Source organism: Ovis aries, chromosome 8 (assembly GCF_016772045.2).
Source record: "Ovis aries strain OAR_USU_Benz2616 breed Rambouillet chromosome 8, ARS-UI_Ramb_v3.0, whole genome shotgun sequence".
In the NCBI taxonomy this organism is placed as follows: Eukaryota; Metazoa; Chordata; class Mammalia; order Artiodactyla; family Bovidae; genus Ovis; species Ovis aries.
Window position 1 is genome coordinate 51,301,389 of NC_056061.1, and position 16,995 is coordinate 51,318,383.

Consider the following 16,995-nt stretch of genomic DNA (forward strand, 5'->3'; position numbering starts at 1 on the left):
CTCCCCACTCCCTTTTATTTACCTGGAAAATTCATATGCATCTTTCAGAATCCAGCTGCTTCCCATAAACCTTACCTGGGTCCTCAAGCAGAGCTGAACACTCCCTCCTTTGTTACTCCTATTAGATTATGTGTTAAGTTATATACCACATTGTATTTGAAATCGTGATTTTTTTTTTTTAACACCATAGTTAGGAGGTAGCCTTGTAGCCTTGTCTCAAAAAGGCAAAAACCAACACTTACTATTTTTGTAGTTCCATTTTTTAGGCCTAGAACACTTTTGATTTTAACAGAGCGTTAAGAAGTCTTCCTAAGATCATTAACAGTCTTCTTAGGGATGACAGAAAACCATTTGAGGACAAAACAGAAAAGGGAATCACTGCCAAGGGACTTTGTTGAGGAGGAAAATAATTTACTTAGAAGAGAGGTGTGGGAAGAAAATACAACCCAGGGTGAAGGTAGGGAGCTAGAATTCTGGAAAGAAATACCTCTCACTACTGGTTTACTCTGACTAGACTATTCAGTATTCTCTTAAGTGCTACAAGATTCATTTCCTTTAAAAAGTGTGTTCAAGATGATTGTGTTTTGTCTGTAAAATTTGCCCCCTTTAGCATGAATCAGAGATGTCTAGGTGACTGGATATTATTATGTGTCAATTCAGAGGTTCTCTTCCAATTTAATGAAGTACATTTTTTCCCTTTCTTTCTGCATGTATATTTCTAGAACATGTGTAACACTGCTTTCTTTTAAAAATAATATTTCTTCAAAAATATTTTAAAGAATATTTATTTTAAACATTTATATGATTAAAATTTTTGAAGCCAGGAGATGCAGAAAACAATTCTATAGAAATAGGTTGTCTTCAGACCTTTTTCCAATATTATATTACTTAATGCTGCAGTGAATATATTTTTTACTTGTGCCTTTTTCACAGTTTAAAGAAATTATTTAGAATAAATACTTTCATAAGTTCCCAGAAATGGGATTACTTGATCGAGGCTGTTTTATAGCTTTTTATAAATATGTATTGCCAAAATGCTTTACAAAAGATTTGTACCTGGTGTATCCAGGTACAATATATTTCCAGTTTGTCTGTGCAATTTCTGTCAGTGGCTATTATCACAAAATTATGCATCTCTAAATGAAAGATATCAGTACAATAATTTTATACTTGTTATTACTAAAGTAAAATATTTACCTATATTTGTGTATTTTTAATATCTTTTCCTGTAATTGCTGATGTATGTGTTTTCTGTTGAATTTTCATATACAGCTGATGTAATAAAACATGAAGTCGATTCTAGTAACTTGCTAGTTTTAGTTTCTTATCTTTATATTTTCAGTAGAAAATTTGATATCACTTTATTTTAAAAGTATTACAAATTATAAGCTTTGTAGGGGCACATTGCTTTATAGTATATCTCATATGCTGTAGGTGTAAAGGTCCTGGAAATATTAAATTTTTCTCTGATTCTTTTTCTTTCAGATTGAAGAAGGTATTGTTGTAATGGAAGATGATTCTCCAGTGGAAGCTGTGAACACACCTAATACTCCTCGAAACCTTGCTGCATGGAAAATTAGCATTCCATATGTAGACTTTTTTGAAGATACTTCCTCTGAAAGGAGGGAGAAAAAGGAGAGAATACCAGTGTTTTGTATTGATGTTGAAAGAAATGATAGAAGAGCAGGTATTATTATTATTAATGCATATAGTACTATATATTAAACCAATTTGATTAAGACAGCATTTATCCTCCATTGTTGTAGCATATAGTAATTGATAAAAATATGATCAAACACAACTTATAAGTGTTCTTTATGTTTCACTGTCTTTTTTCTTTCATTGATTTCAGCTGCGGCTTGCAGCAGAGACAGGGATAAACAGCCTCCATAGCTGTATAAATAGTCACCACTCTGGGCTTTATCCCAGAGAGGAGACAGTCTGTATAAGTAAAAACACATCAAAAGTGAGCACATTTTGGGAATGAGAGCAGAAAGCTATAAAGTTGATCTCAGGAAGAGGGAACTCTGTGAGGAAAGAAGGAAAAAATTTCATGGTACTGTTAGGAAATGGGTTTGAGAGAGGAGTGGAGAAGTGATTAATATTTCCAGTTACTTGGATAGTATGAAGGTAGGTCAGTGGTAATATTTCCCCTTATTTATTTATTTTCCCCTTATTTATTTTTTTAAAAGTTCAGAATAGGGTTTTTGCTAAGATTGTGTCTCTGCCCTTCTTACTTGTCTCAGTATGGTGCTTTTATCCTTTGTTGTGGAGAAGCAGTTCTTCTAGTTTTTAGATCTTTTTCAGAGGGAAATGATCCATATGTAGCTGTAGACTTGGTATGTCATCAGTTGGAGGTACTGAATCTAGCATCCTCCTATACTGCCATCTTGGACCTCCCGTCCAATATAAATAAATTTATGTAAGCATGTAGTATTTTCTCCTTTTGAAAGTTTTAGATGTGATATACTTTAAAATATTTGGGGAATTTACTTTTGTTTTTGCCTTTTGCACAACTGCCTTTTTTTTTTGCTTTATTTTTTAAAATTTGGCTTAATTCAACATCAAATTGAAATAAAGTTATCTTAAAACTTGTATTCTAAGATAATTTTTGTCAGCTGTGCTGCAGACTTTTAAGTAATGTGCTCTTGGGAAGCCATGCCCTATGAAGGATAAAAAAGGTGTATCGTTTAAATGCTGCATTGATTTTATATGTATAAGTGAAAAGTAAAAGTGATAGTCGCTCGTTTGTGTCCGACTCTTTGCAGCCCGTGGACTGTAGCCTGCCAGGCTCCTCTGTCCATGGAATTCTCCAGGCAAGAATACTGGAGTGGATAGCCTTTTCCTTCACCAGGGGATCTTCCCTACCTAGGGATTGAACCCAGGTCTCCTGCATTGCAGGCAGTTTCTTCACTGTCTGAGCCACCAGGGAAGCCCAAGGAGAATGCTGTGAGCAGGATGTATAGGAGAATACCGATTTTAGGATTTTAAAAACCAAAGCTGAATACAGTATAGATCTTCTAAGATGTGTATTCAAGAAGAAAAACAGTATTTGCTTGATAGGTTGTAACTGTATCAGGCTGGTTTTTCTGAATATAGGTGTTAGTTTTGAGTTATTGTGGGTTTAGTTAACTCAATACATTGCATTTCCAGATTTATGCTTGAATGACATGAGGTGCTCATAATTGCCGTTAACATTTTTTGGGGTGCTTGCTCTGTGTTGTGCACCTTACAAAAAGCTCTGTAGGTGGATTATTTAATGTAATAGGTACAATTCTTTTTATTATAAGCAAACTAAGGCACAGTGTTGTTTAGTCGCTAAGTCGTGTCTGACTCTTTTGCAACCCCATGGACTGTAGCCTGCCAGGCTCCTCTGTCCATGCTATTTCCCAGGCAAGAATACAGGAGTGGGTTGTCATTTTCTTCTCTAGGGAATCTTCCTGGATCTGGGATTGAACCTGGGTATCTTACACTGTAGCTGAATTCTTTACCAACTGAGCTATCAGGGAAGAACAGTGAGGTTAAGTGTTCAAATTTACATAGTCAGTAAATGGGGGAATTGGAACTGAAATAGGCAGTGTGACCCGACTCATTCTTTAAACCATTATTTTGTACTGTCCAATTTTTGAGTCTCGAGTCAACATGTGGCAGTTAAATTAATATTAAAAATTTAGTTTCTTTTACACTAGCCACATTTCAAGTGGTCAGTAGCAATATGTGACTAATAGCTATGATGTTAGTACAGATAATACAGAACGTTTTCAGAAATGCAGAAAGTTCTGTTGGATAGTGCTGTTCTGTACTGTGTTAGTTCTTGACAATTGGGGTTTGAGAGCTCCAAAACTGATTATAAATTTTTATTAAATACAAAATGTGACACTTAAAAATTAAGCATAATTGCATGCTTTTTTGAAGTTTATAAATTCTCTGATACCGTGTATGAAAAAATGTATATATTATTGTGATAACCTCATAAATAGCTGAAATTTATCAAGCTCTTCTAAGTTTCTTAAAATTAAAATATAGGATAAAATATATTAATAATGTGAAGCCAAGAAACAGTAAATTATTATTATTATTCTGTTTGGCCTGGCATGGCGTGCAGGATCTTAGTTCATTGACCAGGGATTGAACCCATGCTCTCTGCAGATGAAGCATGGAGTCCTAACCACTGGACCCCCAGGGAATTCCCAAGAAATAATAAATTATTAAGACTGGGGTAATTTCTAGCTTTGTATACTTACTGTTATAAATAGTACATTCCTTTAATAGTAGTTTGTAAAATTACTTATTTCTCAGTGTGTATTCATTCATTTCACAGTTGGACATGAGCCTGAACATTGGTCTGTCTATAGAAGATACCTTGAATTCTATGTACTTGAATCAAAACTAACAGAATTTCATGGTATGTTGTCCTTTTTGTATAAAGCATTACATTTCAGCATTAGCTTTCCTGAAAGCCATTGAACAAGCTTTCTAAAGTTACTTTCTAATTTTAATTGAATTGTAATAAGGAAATGTAACAGTGACACTTGTGTACGCTACTAGTGATAATAGGAGTGTACTGTTTTTATCCTATTTCTACTTATTTATCTTTATAAAGTTTTTACAATGAAAATTTATTGCTTTTCAAATAACAATGATACTAAAATTTAAGACAGTGGTAGAGAATTTAAAGGAGGCATTTTAGAGCTGCCATCTGTTCTTTTGCCATATTCCTCTGTGGTGAATGTGTTTGCTATGCAACATAGCAAGTATTTTGGTCTAAATCCTAGATTTAGATATGGAAAAAAAAGAAAAAAAACAACCCTTGTAGTTATATGTTTTAAAAACAAATAGCTCAATCAGAAAGGTAGAACACTCTTTTCAGTTATTCCTCTTCTCAGTTTGTCTCTGTTTTGTTGTTGTTTTTTAATATTTACAATTTTATTTGACTGCTCCTAGTCTTAGTCGTGGCATGTGAGATATAGTTCCTTGACCAGGGATCGAAACTGGGCCTCCTGCATTAGGATCATGGAGTCTTAGCCTCTCAGGGAAATCTTATAGTCTCTCTTCTCTCTCCACTTATTGGAGTTAATATTAGGCTTATAGTCATGAAGTATTTCCAGTTGTTTTATATGTAAATTGGTGTGTTTGAATTGTGTATTTGGAATCTTATTATTTTAGAACAGTTCTTTGGAGAGTCAGTTCAGTTCAGTTCAGTCGCTCAGTTGTGTCCGACTCTTTGTGACCTCATAAATCGCAGCACGCCAGGCCTCCCTGTCCATCACCAACTCCCGGAGTTCACTCAGACTCACGTCCATCAAGTCAGTGATGCCATCCAGCCATCTCATCCTCTGTCGTCCCCTTCTCCTCCTGCCCCCAATCCCTCCCAGCATCACAGTCTTTTCCAATGAGTCAACTCTTCGCATGAGGTGGCCAAAGTAGTGGAGTTTCAGCTTTAGCATCATTCCTTCCAAAGAACACCCAGGGCTGATCTCCTTCAGAATGGACTGGTTGGATCTCCTTGCAGTCCAACAGACTCTCAAGAGTCTTCTCCAACAACACAGTTCAAAAGCATCAATTCTTCGGTTCTCAGCCTTCTTCACAGTCCAACTCTCACATCCATACATGACCACTGGAAAAACCATAGCTTTGACTAGACATTACTTTGTTGGCAAAGTAATGTCTCTGCTTTTCAGTATGCTATCTAGGTTGGTCATAACTTTTCTTCTAAGGAGTAAGCGTCTTTTAATTTCATGGCTGCAGTCACCATCTGCAGTGATTTTGGAGCCCCCAAAAATAAAGTCTGACACTGTTTCCCCATCTATTTCCCATGAAGTGATGGGACCGGATGCCATGATCTTCGTTTTCTAAATGTTGAGCTTTAAGCCAATTTTTTCACTCTCCTCTTTCACTTTCATCAAGAGGCTTTTTAGTTCCTCTTCACTTTCTGCCATAAGGGTGGTGTCATCTGCATATGTGAGGTTATTGATATTTCTCCCGGCAGTCTTGATTCCAGCTTGTGCTTCTTCCAGCCCAGCATTTCTCATGATGTACTCGGCATATAAGTTAAAGAAGCAGGGTGACAATATACAGCCTTGACGTACTCCTTTTCCTATTTGAAACCAGTCTGTTGTTCCATGTCCAGTTCTAACTGTTGCTTCCTGACCTGCATATAGGTTTCTCAAGAGGCAGGTCAGGTGGTCTGGTATTCCCATCTCTTTCAGAATTTTCCACACTTTGTTGTGATCCACATTCAAAGGCTTTGGCATAGTCAAGAAAGCAGAAATAGATGTTTTTCTGGAACTCTCTTGCTTTTCCATGATCCAGCGGATGTTGGCAATTTGATCTCTGGTTCCTCTGCCTTTTCTAAAACCAGCTTGAACATCTGGAAGTTCACAGTTCACGTATTGCTGAAGCCTGGCTTGGAGAATTTTGAGCATTACTTTACTAGTGTGTGAGATAAGTGCCATTGTGCGGTAGTTTGAGCATTCTTTGGCATTGCCTTTCTTTGAGATTGGAATGAAAACTGACCTTTTCCAGTCCTGTGGCCACTGCTGAGTTCTCCAAATTTGCTGGCATATTGAGTGCAGCACTTTCACAGCATCGTCTTTCAGGATTTGAAATAGCTCAAGTGGAATTCCATCACATCCACTAGCATTGTTCATAGTGATGCTTTCTAAGGCCCACTTGACTTTACATCCCAGGATGTCTGGCTCTAGGTGAGTGATCACACCATCGTGATTATCTGGGTTGTGAAGATTTTTTTATACAGTTCTTCTGTGTATTCTTGCCACCTCTTCTTAATATCTTCTGCTTCTGTTAGGTCCATACCATTTCTGTCCTTTATCGAGCCCATCTTTGCATGAAATGTTCCCTTGGCATCTCTGATTTTCTTGAAGAGATCTCTAGTCTTTCCCATTCTGTTGTTTTCTTCTATTTCTTTGCATTGCTCGCTGAGGAAGGCTTTCTTGTCTCTTCTTGCTATTCTTTGGAACTCTGCATTCAGATGCTTATATCTTTCCTTTTCCCCTTTGCTTTTCACCTCTCTTCCTTTCACAGCTATTTGTAAGGCCTCCCCAGACAGCCATTTTGCTTTTTTGCATTTCTTTTCCACGGGGATGGTCTTGATCCCTGTCTCCTGTACAATGTCACTAACCTCCGTCCATAGTTCATCAGTCACTCTCTCTGTCAGATAGTCCCTTAAATCTGTTTCTCACTTCCACTGTATAATCTTAAGGGATTTGATTTAGGTCATACCTGAATGGTCTAGTGGTTTTCCTACTTTCTTCAATTTAAGTCTGAATTTGGCAATAAGGAGTTCATGATCTGAGCCACAGTCAGCTCCTGGCCTTGTTTTTGTTGACCGTATAGAGCTTCTCCATCTTTGGCTGCAAATAATATAATCAATCTGATTTCAGTGTTGACCATCTGGTGATGTCCCTGTGTAAAGTCTTCTCTTGTGTTGTTGGAAGAGGGTGTTTGCTATGACCAGTGCATTTTCTTGGGAAAAGTCTATTAGCCTTTGCCCTGCTTCATTCTGTATTCCAAGGCCAAATTCGCCTGTTATTCCAGGTGTTTCTTGACTTCCTACTTTTGCATTCCAGTCCGCTATAATGCAAAGGACATCATTTTTGGGTGTTAGTTCTAAAAGGTCTTGTAGGTCTTCTTAGAACCATTCAGCTTCAGCTTCTTCAGCGTTACTGGTTGGGGCATAGACTTGGATTACTGTGATATTGAATGGTTTGCCTTGGAACTAACAGGGATCATTCTGTCGTTTTTGAGATTGCATCTAAATACTGCATTTCGGACTCTTTTGTTGACCATGATGGCTACTCCATTTCTTCTGAGGGATTCCTGCCCACAGTAGTAGACATACTGGTCATCTGAGTTAAATTCACCCATTCCAGTCCATTTTAGTTTGCTGATTCCTAGAATGTCGATGTTCACTCTTGCCATTTCCTTTTTGACCACTTCTAATTTGCCTTGATTCATGGTTCCTATGCAATATTGCTCTTTACAGCATCGGACCTTGCTTCTATCGCCAGTCACATCCACAACTGGGTATGTTTTTGCCTTGGCTCCATCCCTTCATTCTTTCTGGAGTTATTTCTCCACTGATCTCCAGTAGCATATTGGGCACCTACTGACCTGGGGAGTTCCTCTTTCAGTATCCTATCATTTTGCCTTTTCATACTGTTCATGGGGTTCTCAATGAACAGTATGAAGTGGTTTGCCATTCCCTTCTCCAGTGGACCACATTTCTGTCAGACCTCTCCACCATGACCCGCCCGTCTTGGGTGGCCCCACAGGCATGGCTTAGTTTCATTGAGTTAGACAAGGCTGTGGTCCTAGTGTGATTAGATTGACTAGTTTTCTGTGAGTATGATTTCAGTGTGTCTGCCCTCTGATGCCCTCTTGCAGCACCTACTGTCTTACTTGGGTTTCTCTTACCTTGGATGTGGGGTATCTCTTCATGGCTGCACCAGTAAAGTGCAGCTGCTGCTCCTTATCTTGGAAGAGGGGTATCTCCTCACCGCTGCCCCTCGTGACCTTGAATATGGAATAGCTCCTCTAGGCCCTCCTGTGCCTGCGCAGCCGCTGCCCCTGGCCTCGGGCGTGGGGTAGCTCCTCCTGGCTGCCGCCCCTGGCCTCGTGGAGTGTACCCTGATCCAAATTCAGGTTGGTTCTGAAAATTGTACCTTGCTACAAGAATAAAATCCACAATAAGGAGAGTATAGAAAGATAAAAATTAAAGGGTCCCTTTGCATACCTTTTCCCTAGATTTCGAGTTTGTACTTATTCTTAAATGGTTTTCTCTTTGCCTTTGTCAGTCTGGTACAGTGCCATCCTTGTCTTGGTCTTTCTCTGAGACTTTCCCTTTAGATTTAGAGTTGAGAAAAGATCGTTTATCTCCATAATTTAAAATCGTAGATCAACCAAGGTTGATTGTTTCCCAACAATATTTTTCCTTTTTAATACTAAAATTTCCAAAGTTGACCCTATCTGAGAAAACATGTCCATGGTTTTTACATTTTGTTTTTAAGTTTATATAGCATTGGCAAAATGCTGCATTTCCCCCCATGAGACAGTGGATATTTTTTTTAGTAGGATTTGTCTAATAAAATCCCATCAATTTAAAAATAATCTCATGATAATTTTTGGAAGCTTTTTTGCTAATGTCGATGGCTAAGTAAACTTGTGTCGACCCCAAGTGGTGATATTGTGGATATTGATAAACTCAAGTTCTTTGGTCTTGTTTTCTGACTTTTGAAATCAGGTCTCTGACTTTTTCAAAATTATTTAAGGGATAATGCAACATCTCTACAAGGCAGCGCTGTGAGTCAGAACTTGTTACGGTAAACTATAAATAAGGTTTTCAAAATAATAGCAGGGTATAGTAATAACTTTCATATGTATTAATTTCAGGCACATTTCCTGATGCCCAGCTTCCTTCTAAGAGGATCATTGGCCCTAAGAATTATGAGTTCTTAAAGTCTAAGAGAGAAGAATTTCAGGAATATCTGCAGGTATGGCACCAAGTTAATTTAACACATCCTCTAGCTTGTTTTTTTGCTTTGCCTCACAAACGTCTTTCAATGTGGATTTCTAGAATTCTTTTATTTAAAAAAATTTTTCCCATGTAGAAATGAATTACTGTCGAAAGTCTGCTTTTTTAAAAAAGATGGATAACCAGGAAATACCAGTTATTTTCTTAGAGGAAATAAGTCTTGTATTGGGCTTATTTTAAAACTTTTGGTGTGGGAAGTTAAAGAGTGAGAGAGAGAAAGAGAATGAGAGAGGAAGAAAGAAAAAGTTTGATGTAATAGATTAAATGCATTCTAAGAATACTGGGTTGTTTTGTTATTTTTTTCTTAGTTTTTATTTGATTTTTGTGCTTAGCACTTTCTGAACTCTGGAATTTTCCCCTCCTATTTTTATTTCTCAACTTTTTTGTTGTTGTTGCGATTGTAGATGTTTTTCCAGTTACTTGGAATCTTCTGACTCTACCATTCACCACTTGGAATTGAATTCCGTTCTTTTCAGTGTGTACATTGTGTTGTATAAACAATGTAATTGATATTCCCATTATTGGTACTATCTGCTTTAAAGTTACTTACTTGAGACTTGGCTAAAATTAAAGACACCATTTTTCTTTAATCAGGTGATTAAGACCAAAGAATGGATAATTTTATTTTATTTAAAAAAATCTCCTTTAATTGGACATGCCATTTTGTAATTTTAATTGTTAATTATTTGGATGCCTTTTAGTAACCATAATAAGTACTTTTTGTAAAGGGGTAGTTACATTTTAATTTGTGTATTTGAACCAATGAATACTTCAATCCAGAAAGTATTTTTATTTAATTTTTTGGTGGTAGGAAAATTAAAAAATGAAGTATACATTGACTACTGTAAGGATGTTTGAACGCAGCATGTGCTAGTGTTAACCTGTTTCTTTGTTGATATCATTAGACTGTTGTTTGAACCAACTAATTCTTTCTAAGAACAAGAGAACCTCTTTCTAGAAGAAATACTTTCCAGTAATATGGAGTTAAATGTTGCAGTACTGGCATTTCATTTATGTAGATTTCTGCTCATAGAGTTTTGTAACTGTTTCTCAGTTACAGAACTGAATATTAGGTAAGACTGGGTTAAATTTGGCTTTAAGACATCAGTTTTATCTTGTAAGAAAATAGTGTTGCAAGAAGATCAGACAACAGAGTCCAAGTTATGTCATATTTCCACATTTAGTTATTTGTAAAACCCTTTATACCAACTTCCTTTAATTATCAAGAAAGATATATGATATTGTAATACTTGTATCATAGTTGAGAAACTGAGAAATAATATTAGCTAATGTTTAATCTTCCTTCCTGTGTGTCAGGTACTGAGCTAAAATGCTTTATCTAACAATGCTAGAAGTAAGTAGTGTTATCTTCATTCTACACGTGAGGAAACTGACTCTTAGGCAATATAAGAACTTCTCTAGGGACACCTACCTAGCAGAAGGAAGAGCAGAATTCAAACCCTTTCATGTTTGACTGTAAGGGTCTTACCTGCTATGTGATAATCTTTCTATAAATGTATCTGGTTATTATTCTGAATATAAAATAGCTTTTGAAGATTTAAAATTGTTCTTGGTTAAAAAAATCGTTTTAATGTAGTTTTTGTGACTTCTAGATTTTTGAAACTGTTTCTCCCCCCCCCCCCCTTTTTTTTTTGTCCATCAAGAAACTTCTGCAACATCCAGAATTGAGTAACAGTCAACTTCTGGCAGATTTTCTTTCTCCCAATGGTGGGGAAACACAGTTTCTTGATAAGATACTACCAGATGTAAATCTTGGTAAGTCAATTTAAAGAATCATATAGAAGATGATAAACTAAAAAGATAAGCAGCATTTTCAGGTTAATTTAGAAAAGTAATTTATATAGTGCAGCCATGTATCAAGCTCTGAAGGACTTCTTATATACTATTAATAGGAATATAAATTGGAAAACCACTTGTAACTTTTTTAATGGAGTATAGTCTATAAAAATACTGAATGATTGTGTTGTACATTTGAAAGTAATATAATGTTGTAAATCAGTGGAAAATAATTGTAAATATCATAAAGTCAGTTAAAACAAAAAGGAAAACCAGTTCCGTATAAGATCGAATGATCTAGCAGTTCCTCTCTGAGATACTTGAGATACTTGAGAGAATCTTGTATTTATATTTAAGAATGTTCTTAGCAGCATTGTTTACGGTATTGGGTTGGCCCAAACTGGAAATAATACAAATGTTTATCAGCAGTAGAGTAGACAGATAAATTATAGTAGCTTCACAAAATGAATACTTAGAGCAATGAATACCTGTAGCATTGTAGCTGCTTGGAATGGTGTGCGTAAAAACAAAGACACAAAACAATGTATACAGCATGATTCCTTTATAAAGTTTAATCCAGACCAAGCAATAAAATAAGCTGGAGAAGTTTGGATAAAAGTGTTAAAGATCATAATGGAAGAAAAGCAGTATTTCTAAATATATTTTGTGTAGTGTCACTTTTATGTGCTGTGCTTTGTCATTTAGTCATGTCCGACTCTCCTCGCAACCCTTCGGATGATAGCCCGCTAGGCTCCTCTGGCCGTGGCGTTTTTCAGGCAAGAATACTGGAGTGGATTGCCATTTTCTCCTGCAGGGGAACTTCCTAATGGAGGGATCAAATCAGCATTTCCTGTGTCTCCTGCATTGCAGATTCTTTACCTAATGACCCATTGGGGAAGCCCCATTTTAAGAGAGGGTGTGCCTGTGTGTCTGTATATACACACACACACATATACCTAATGAATAAATCTGGCTTTCATCTAGATCTTTCCAAATTAGTACATGTAATTCAGGCAGATTATTTAGTGTGTGTCTTATTGAGGGGAGATGCAAGAATATTTTGTATTTGGTTATATATGATGGTTGTTGTTGTTTAATCCCTATGTGGTGTCTGACTCTTTTGCTGCCCCATGGACTGTAGTCCACTAGGCTTCTCTGTCCTTGAAACTCTCCAGGCAAGAATACTGGAGTGGCTTGCCATTTCCTTCTTCAGGGAACTTTCCCAACCCAGAAATTGAACCCGCCTCTCCTGCACTGGCAGGCGGATTCTTTACCAGTGAGCCACCAGGGAAGCCATGTATAATGTTTAAGAGGTATAATTGGGTAGACCTGTTTACTGACTCAGTTTGAGTGAAGGAGAAGAAATGATCAAATATGAGCCAGATTTCTGTCTGTATAACTGGATAAATACTGTTTATTGCTGAGGTATGGAATAAATTTAGAGTAGTTCTAAACTTGGGCTTCCCTAGTGGCTCGGACAGTAAGGAATCCATCCACAATTGGGGAGACCTGGGTTCGGTCCCTGGATTGGGAAGATCCCCTGGAAGAGGGCATAGCAACCTCCAGTATTCTTGCCTGGAGAATCCCCGTGGACAGAGCAGCCTGCCAGGCTACAGTCCATGGGGTCGCAGAGTTGGATACAACTGAGCGACTGAGCACAGCACAGCAAAGTTCTAAACTTACAAGTTTATAGAATCCAGTTGAGGAAGTTTTATAAAGTAGTAGCGGCAGCAGAAAGCATGAATAAAGATTTGGATGTTGTTTGAAATCAGACTGAGTAAAATTTTGGCTCAGGAAGAGCATGTAGAAGAGAGAAGCACAGGATGAAACACCATAATTTAAAGAACTTTGGAAATTCTGAGGCGAGGGAGTAATTCTGGGGGTACCAAAGGAGAAATAGCCTGGCAAGAGGGTTGGAGGTTTTCATGTTATGAAACAGTCTCTGTTTTAGCTTTCATTAGTATGCCTTTTGTTATTGTCATTAGGGTCTACTTTTTTCCCAAACTGTACTGAAAGAAGTTTAAGTTATATTATTCAGTTTTGATGGATTTTGATAGCCTTTTGTAAATGGTTGAGAAAAATCACGTTTGATATTTTATTTTATAATAAAGGAACCTGGAGATAAGATCAAAACAATATTCTGGCAAACTGGATTAGAATATATATATTAATCTAAAATCAAGAACACAGACTATTCAAATAGCCAATTTAAATGTGGTAGCAGTGTTTAGAAATTTTTTTCCTTTTGACTAAATACAAAAGTTAGATACATTTATATATTTACCATTGTTTAATGCCTTTGTAAAAGTTAGATATCTTTATATATTCACCACTGCTTCATATCTTTTGAAAACATTTCTTGTGGACAATTACATATATACACAAAGGTAGAGAAATTTGTATAATGAACTCTTCACCCCTTCAAAAGTTACTACACTTGCCTTGTTCCAGTCCTTTGAAAAGTTGTTGCTGAGCTGTGAAAAACCCCTCAATTCTTGGCCTCCAGAGGAGAAGAATTCAATCTGGGGCCGGTGATGAGGCTTGATCTCTCAGAGCTTTTGTGAAATAAAGTATTATTAAAGTATAAAAGAGATAAAGATTCTGACATAGACATCAGAGGGGGGCAGAAAGAGTGCACCCTGCTAGTTTTTAGCCAGATGATATCAGCTACTAGCAGTTTGCTAATTAGAAAAAGGAAATGTCTCAAAACTCAGAGAATGGCACCAGACCCCTTACCCACAACATGCATTTTGAGATAGCATTGGCACAAGGTGAGTTGTCCTGAGCCGTAAAATGATTGACATGAATCTTGAAGAAAGGCCCGGTTCCAAGCCAATACAGTCTCATTAACATAGCTTAAGAGAATATTTGCATGAGTAAAGCATACTGGTTTGTCAAGTGGGGAACCCACTTGAAGACAGAGTCTAGAGTAAATACATAGTTCATTAACATGGCTTAAGACAAACATTTTCATAAGAAAAACCACACTGGTTAGCTCAAAGTATGAGAAGAGTTAAGTTTAGGTGGAACCATGTATCGTCATGGCAGCACAGGATTTTAAAAGAAACCTCTTTTTAAATGTGTATAGAGAAGGGGGAAAAAACCTAAGATTTGTTTGTTACCTCCTGCCGCTTTAGAGAGAGAGAAAAAATGTCTGACACTTGCAGCCTATTTCCTCTGTTTGGAGATCCCTGGCCTTGCTGCCTGTTACCCTCTTACCTTCCCCTACCTTCCACCCCACTGGATTATTTTGAAGTATCCCAAGTGCTGTATCTGAAAACAGTTAAGAATACCATGTTTATTATAAATTTTTGTGAAGTGTGAAATGGTCCATTTTGCTTTTTACTTGGCTTTTTGGTATTTAAAATTACCTGGTGAAGTATTCATATAAGCAGTTATGAGATATATTTTACCTTCTTAAGATTAATATTTTATTTTTAATTGCAGGGAAAATTATAAAATCTGTTCCTGGAAAACTAATGAAAGAGGTGAATATGGGCATTCTATAAAATGATAGTTATAAGCATATTTAAATACTAGTAAATTTTAATTGGCTATATGATACTGAAAATCATAATCTTGATTTTTTTATTTTTATACCATGGTTTCCACAGAAAGGTCAACATTTGGAACCTTTTATTATGAATTTCATTAATTCTTGTGAATCTCCAAAGCCTAAACCGAGTAAACCAGAACTGACCATTCTCAGCCCTACTTCAGAAAATAATAAGAAGGTACTATGCATCATCTTGGAGAGCCATTGAGTTTGAAATTGTCCTACTTACGACTTTTCCGTTAGAGAATTCTGTGTTAATGAAATGGACGGGACTGTATGTCTTTGTATGGAAATCAGTTGTAAAGGATAAGGAGGGTATTATAGGTAGTTGCTTAGTTCTTTGCTTTAATGGGTAAATGTTTCTTAAGAATCTGTATTTGTCAGCTCCTACCGTTTCTCTATTGGGGAATTTTTTAAAGTGGTTTTCTTAGGTTGTAAATCACCAACTTCCAGTAATCAGGGAATTGATTTCTATAATGTATTTGTATTTATTTGATGGTATTATATAATTTTAATGACTTATAAAATATTTCATCCTTTCATTAAACAAGCACTTTGTTATGTGCCTGCTATTGGGTGCTAGGCACTGGGAATATAAATTCCGAGGACTTCCCTGGCAGTCCAGTGCTTAAGACTTTGTGCTTTTTTTTTGGTTTGTTTTTTAAATTTTTAGTTGGAGGATTGTGTTGGTTTCTACCAAATATTAACATGAATCAGCCATAGGTATACATATGTTCCCCCTAATCCTGAATCTCCCTTCCACCTTCCTCCCCATCTCACCTTTCTAGGTTATCGCAAAGCACCTGATTGGAGATCCCTGCATCATACAGCAAATTTCCATTTGCTGTCTAATTAGATAGCCTTGGTTTTAATGCGGGGGAACTAGGATCCCACAGTGGTGTGGCATGGCCAAAGAAAAAAGGAAAAACAGATAAATTTCCTGTCTGCAAGAAGCTCAGTTTAGTGCCAGCATGGGGGATTCCGTGAGCTCAAAGAATAGCACCCTCTTTCTCAAGAGAACTTCTTTGGTTTATTACTATAAAGGGTATCTTTAATTTTTTTTTACTTTATAAGTTTATTGCTAGTAAACAGAAATAGAGTTGATTGTTGTGTATTGATTTTCAATTCACAAGTCTTGCTAGACTTGTGTTAATTTTAGTGGTATATCTGTTAATTCTTTTATATTTATGTATTCAAATGATGGCAGTTATGTTTCATTCATGACTAGGACCTGCTATACAAAGGGAGTGATTGCAGTGTTTCACCATTAAATAATATAGTGTAGTTCTTTTTGTAGATATCCTTTATGAAGTTTAGAAGAGTTAACCTCCATGTTTGTGGGTGCATGTAGCCTATGGTTTTTCTTTCTCATTGTATCCTTGTCAGGTTTTGGTATTAAAGTTACATTAAGTTTTCTTTATTTGCTGGTAGAATGTTAGTTATTTAAATAGTGATAACTTGTTAATAGTCATCTGGGCCTCAAGTTTTGTTTGTGGAAGTTCTTTTTTTTAACCAGTGTAATTTCTTTAATGATTATAATATTTTTCAGATGTATTGTTTCATGAGTCAGATTTTGATAGGTTGTACTTTTTAATAAATTCTCCGTCTTGTCTAAATTTGAAAAATTTTGGCCTTATGTTGTCAATAATATCCTCTTTTCATTTCCCTCTGACATCTATGGTTGTGTCCCTTTTTATTCCTGGCATTGTCTTCTTTTCCTTTCCTTTTCTTTTTGCTTTTCTGACCCATCATACCAAAACTGTCCATTTTATCATTTTGTTTACCTTTTCTGTCAGTTTTTTTTAGTTCTTTAGTATCTGCTCTTTGATTATTATTGGTATAGTAGCTAGGGCTAAGATTTAGTTGCATTTTATTATTTTGCTATGAGTAATTCTTCATTTTTTTTTCATATACATTAGGTCTTTGATTATTTTGTCCAAATAAACTTAGCTTAAATCTAAACATTCATCTCTAAGCATCCCTTAATTAAACAGTGATTTATAACCTTTAAATCATGTTGGGATTAAAATCAGCTATTCTTAGGGGTTTTTTTTTTATAATTTTATTTATTTATTTTTGGTTGTACTGG

At 36.3% G+C, this 16,995-nt stretch overlaps 1 protein-coding gene across 9 annotated transcripts in view; it reads left to right on the forward strand.

Annotated features, from left to right (window-relative positions):
* SNX14 (sorting nexin 14) overlaps positions 1-16,995 on the forward strand; it is a 71,619-nt gene that overhangs the window by 46,573 nt on the left and 8,051 nt on the right. For all 9 annotated transcript variants that reach the window (XM_060419576.1, XM_012182824.5, XM_060419578.1 and 6 more), the window contains 6 exons: positions 1,486-1,687; positions 4,322-4,405; positions 9,412-9,512; positions 11,218-11,329; positions 14,798-14,838; positions 14,965-15,084. In XM_060419576.1, the coding sequence (XP_060275559.1) occupies positions 1,486-1,687; positions 4,322-4,405; positions 9,412-9,512; positions 11,218-11,329; positions 14,798-14,838; positions 14,965-15,084 (660 nt within the window). The remainder of the gene's footprint in view (positions 1-1,485; positions 1,688-4,321; positions 4,406-9,411; positions 9,513-11,217; positions 11,330-14,797; positions 14,839-14,964; positions 15,085-16,995) is intronic.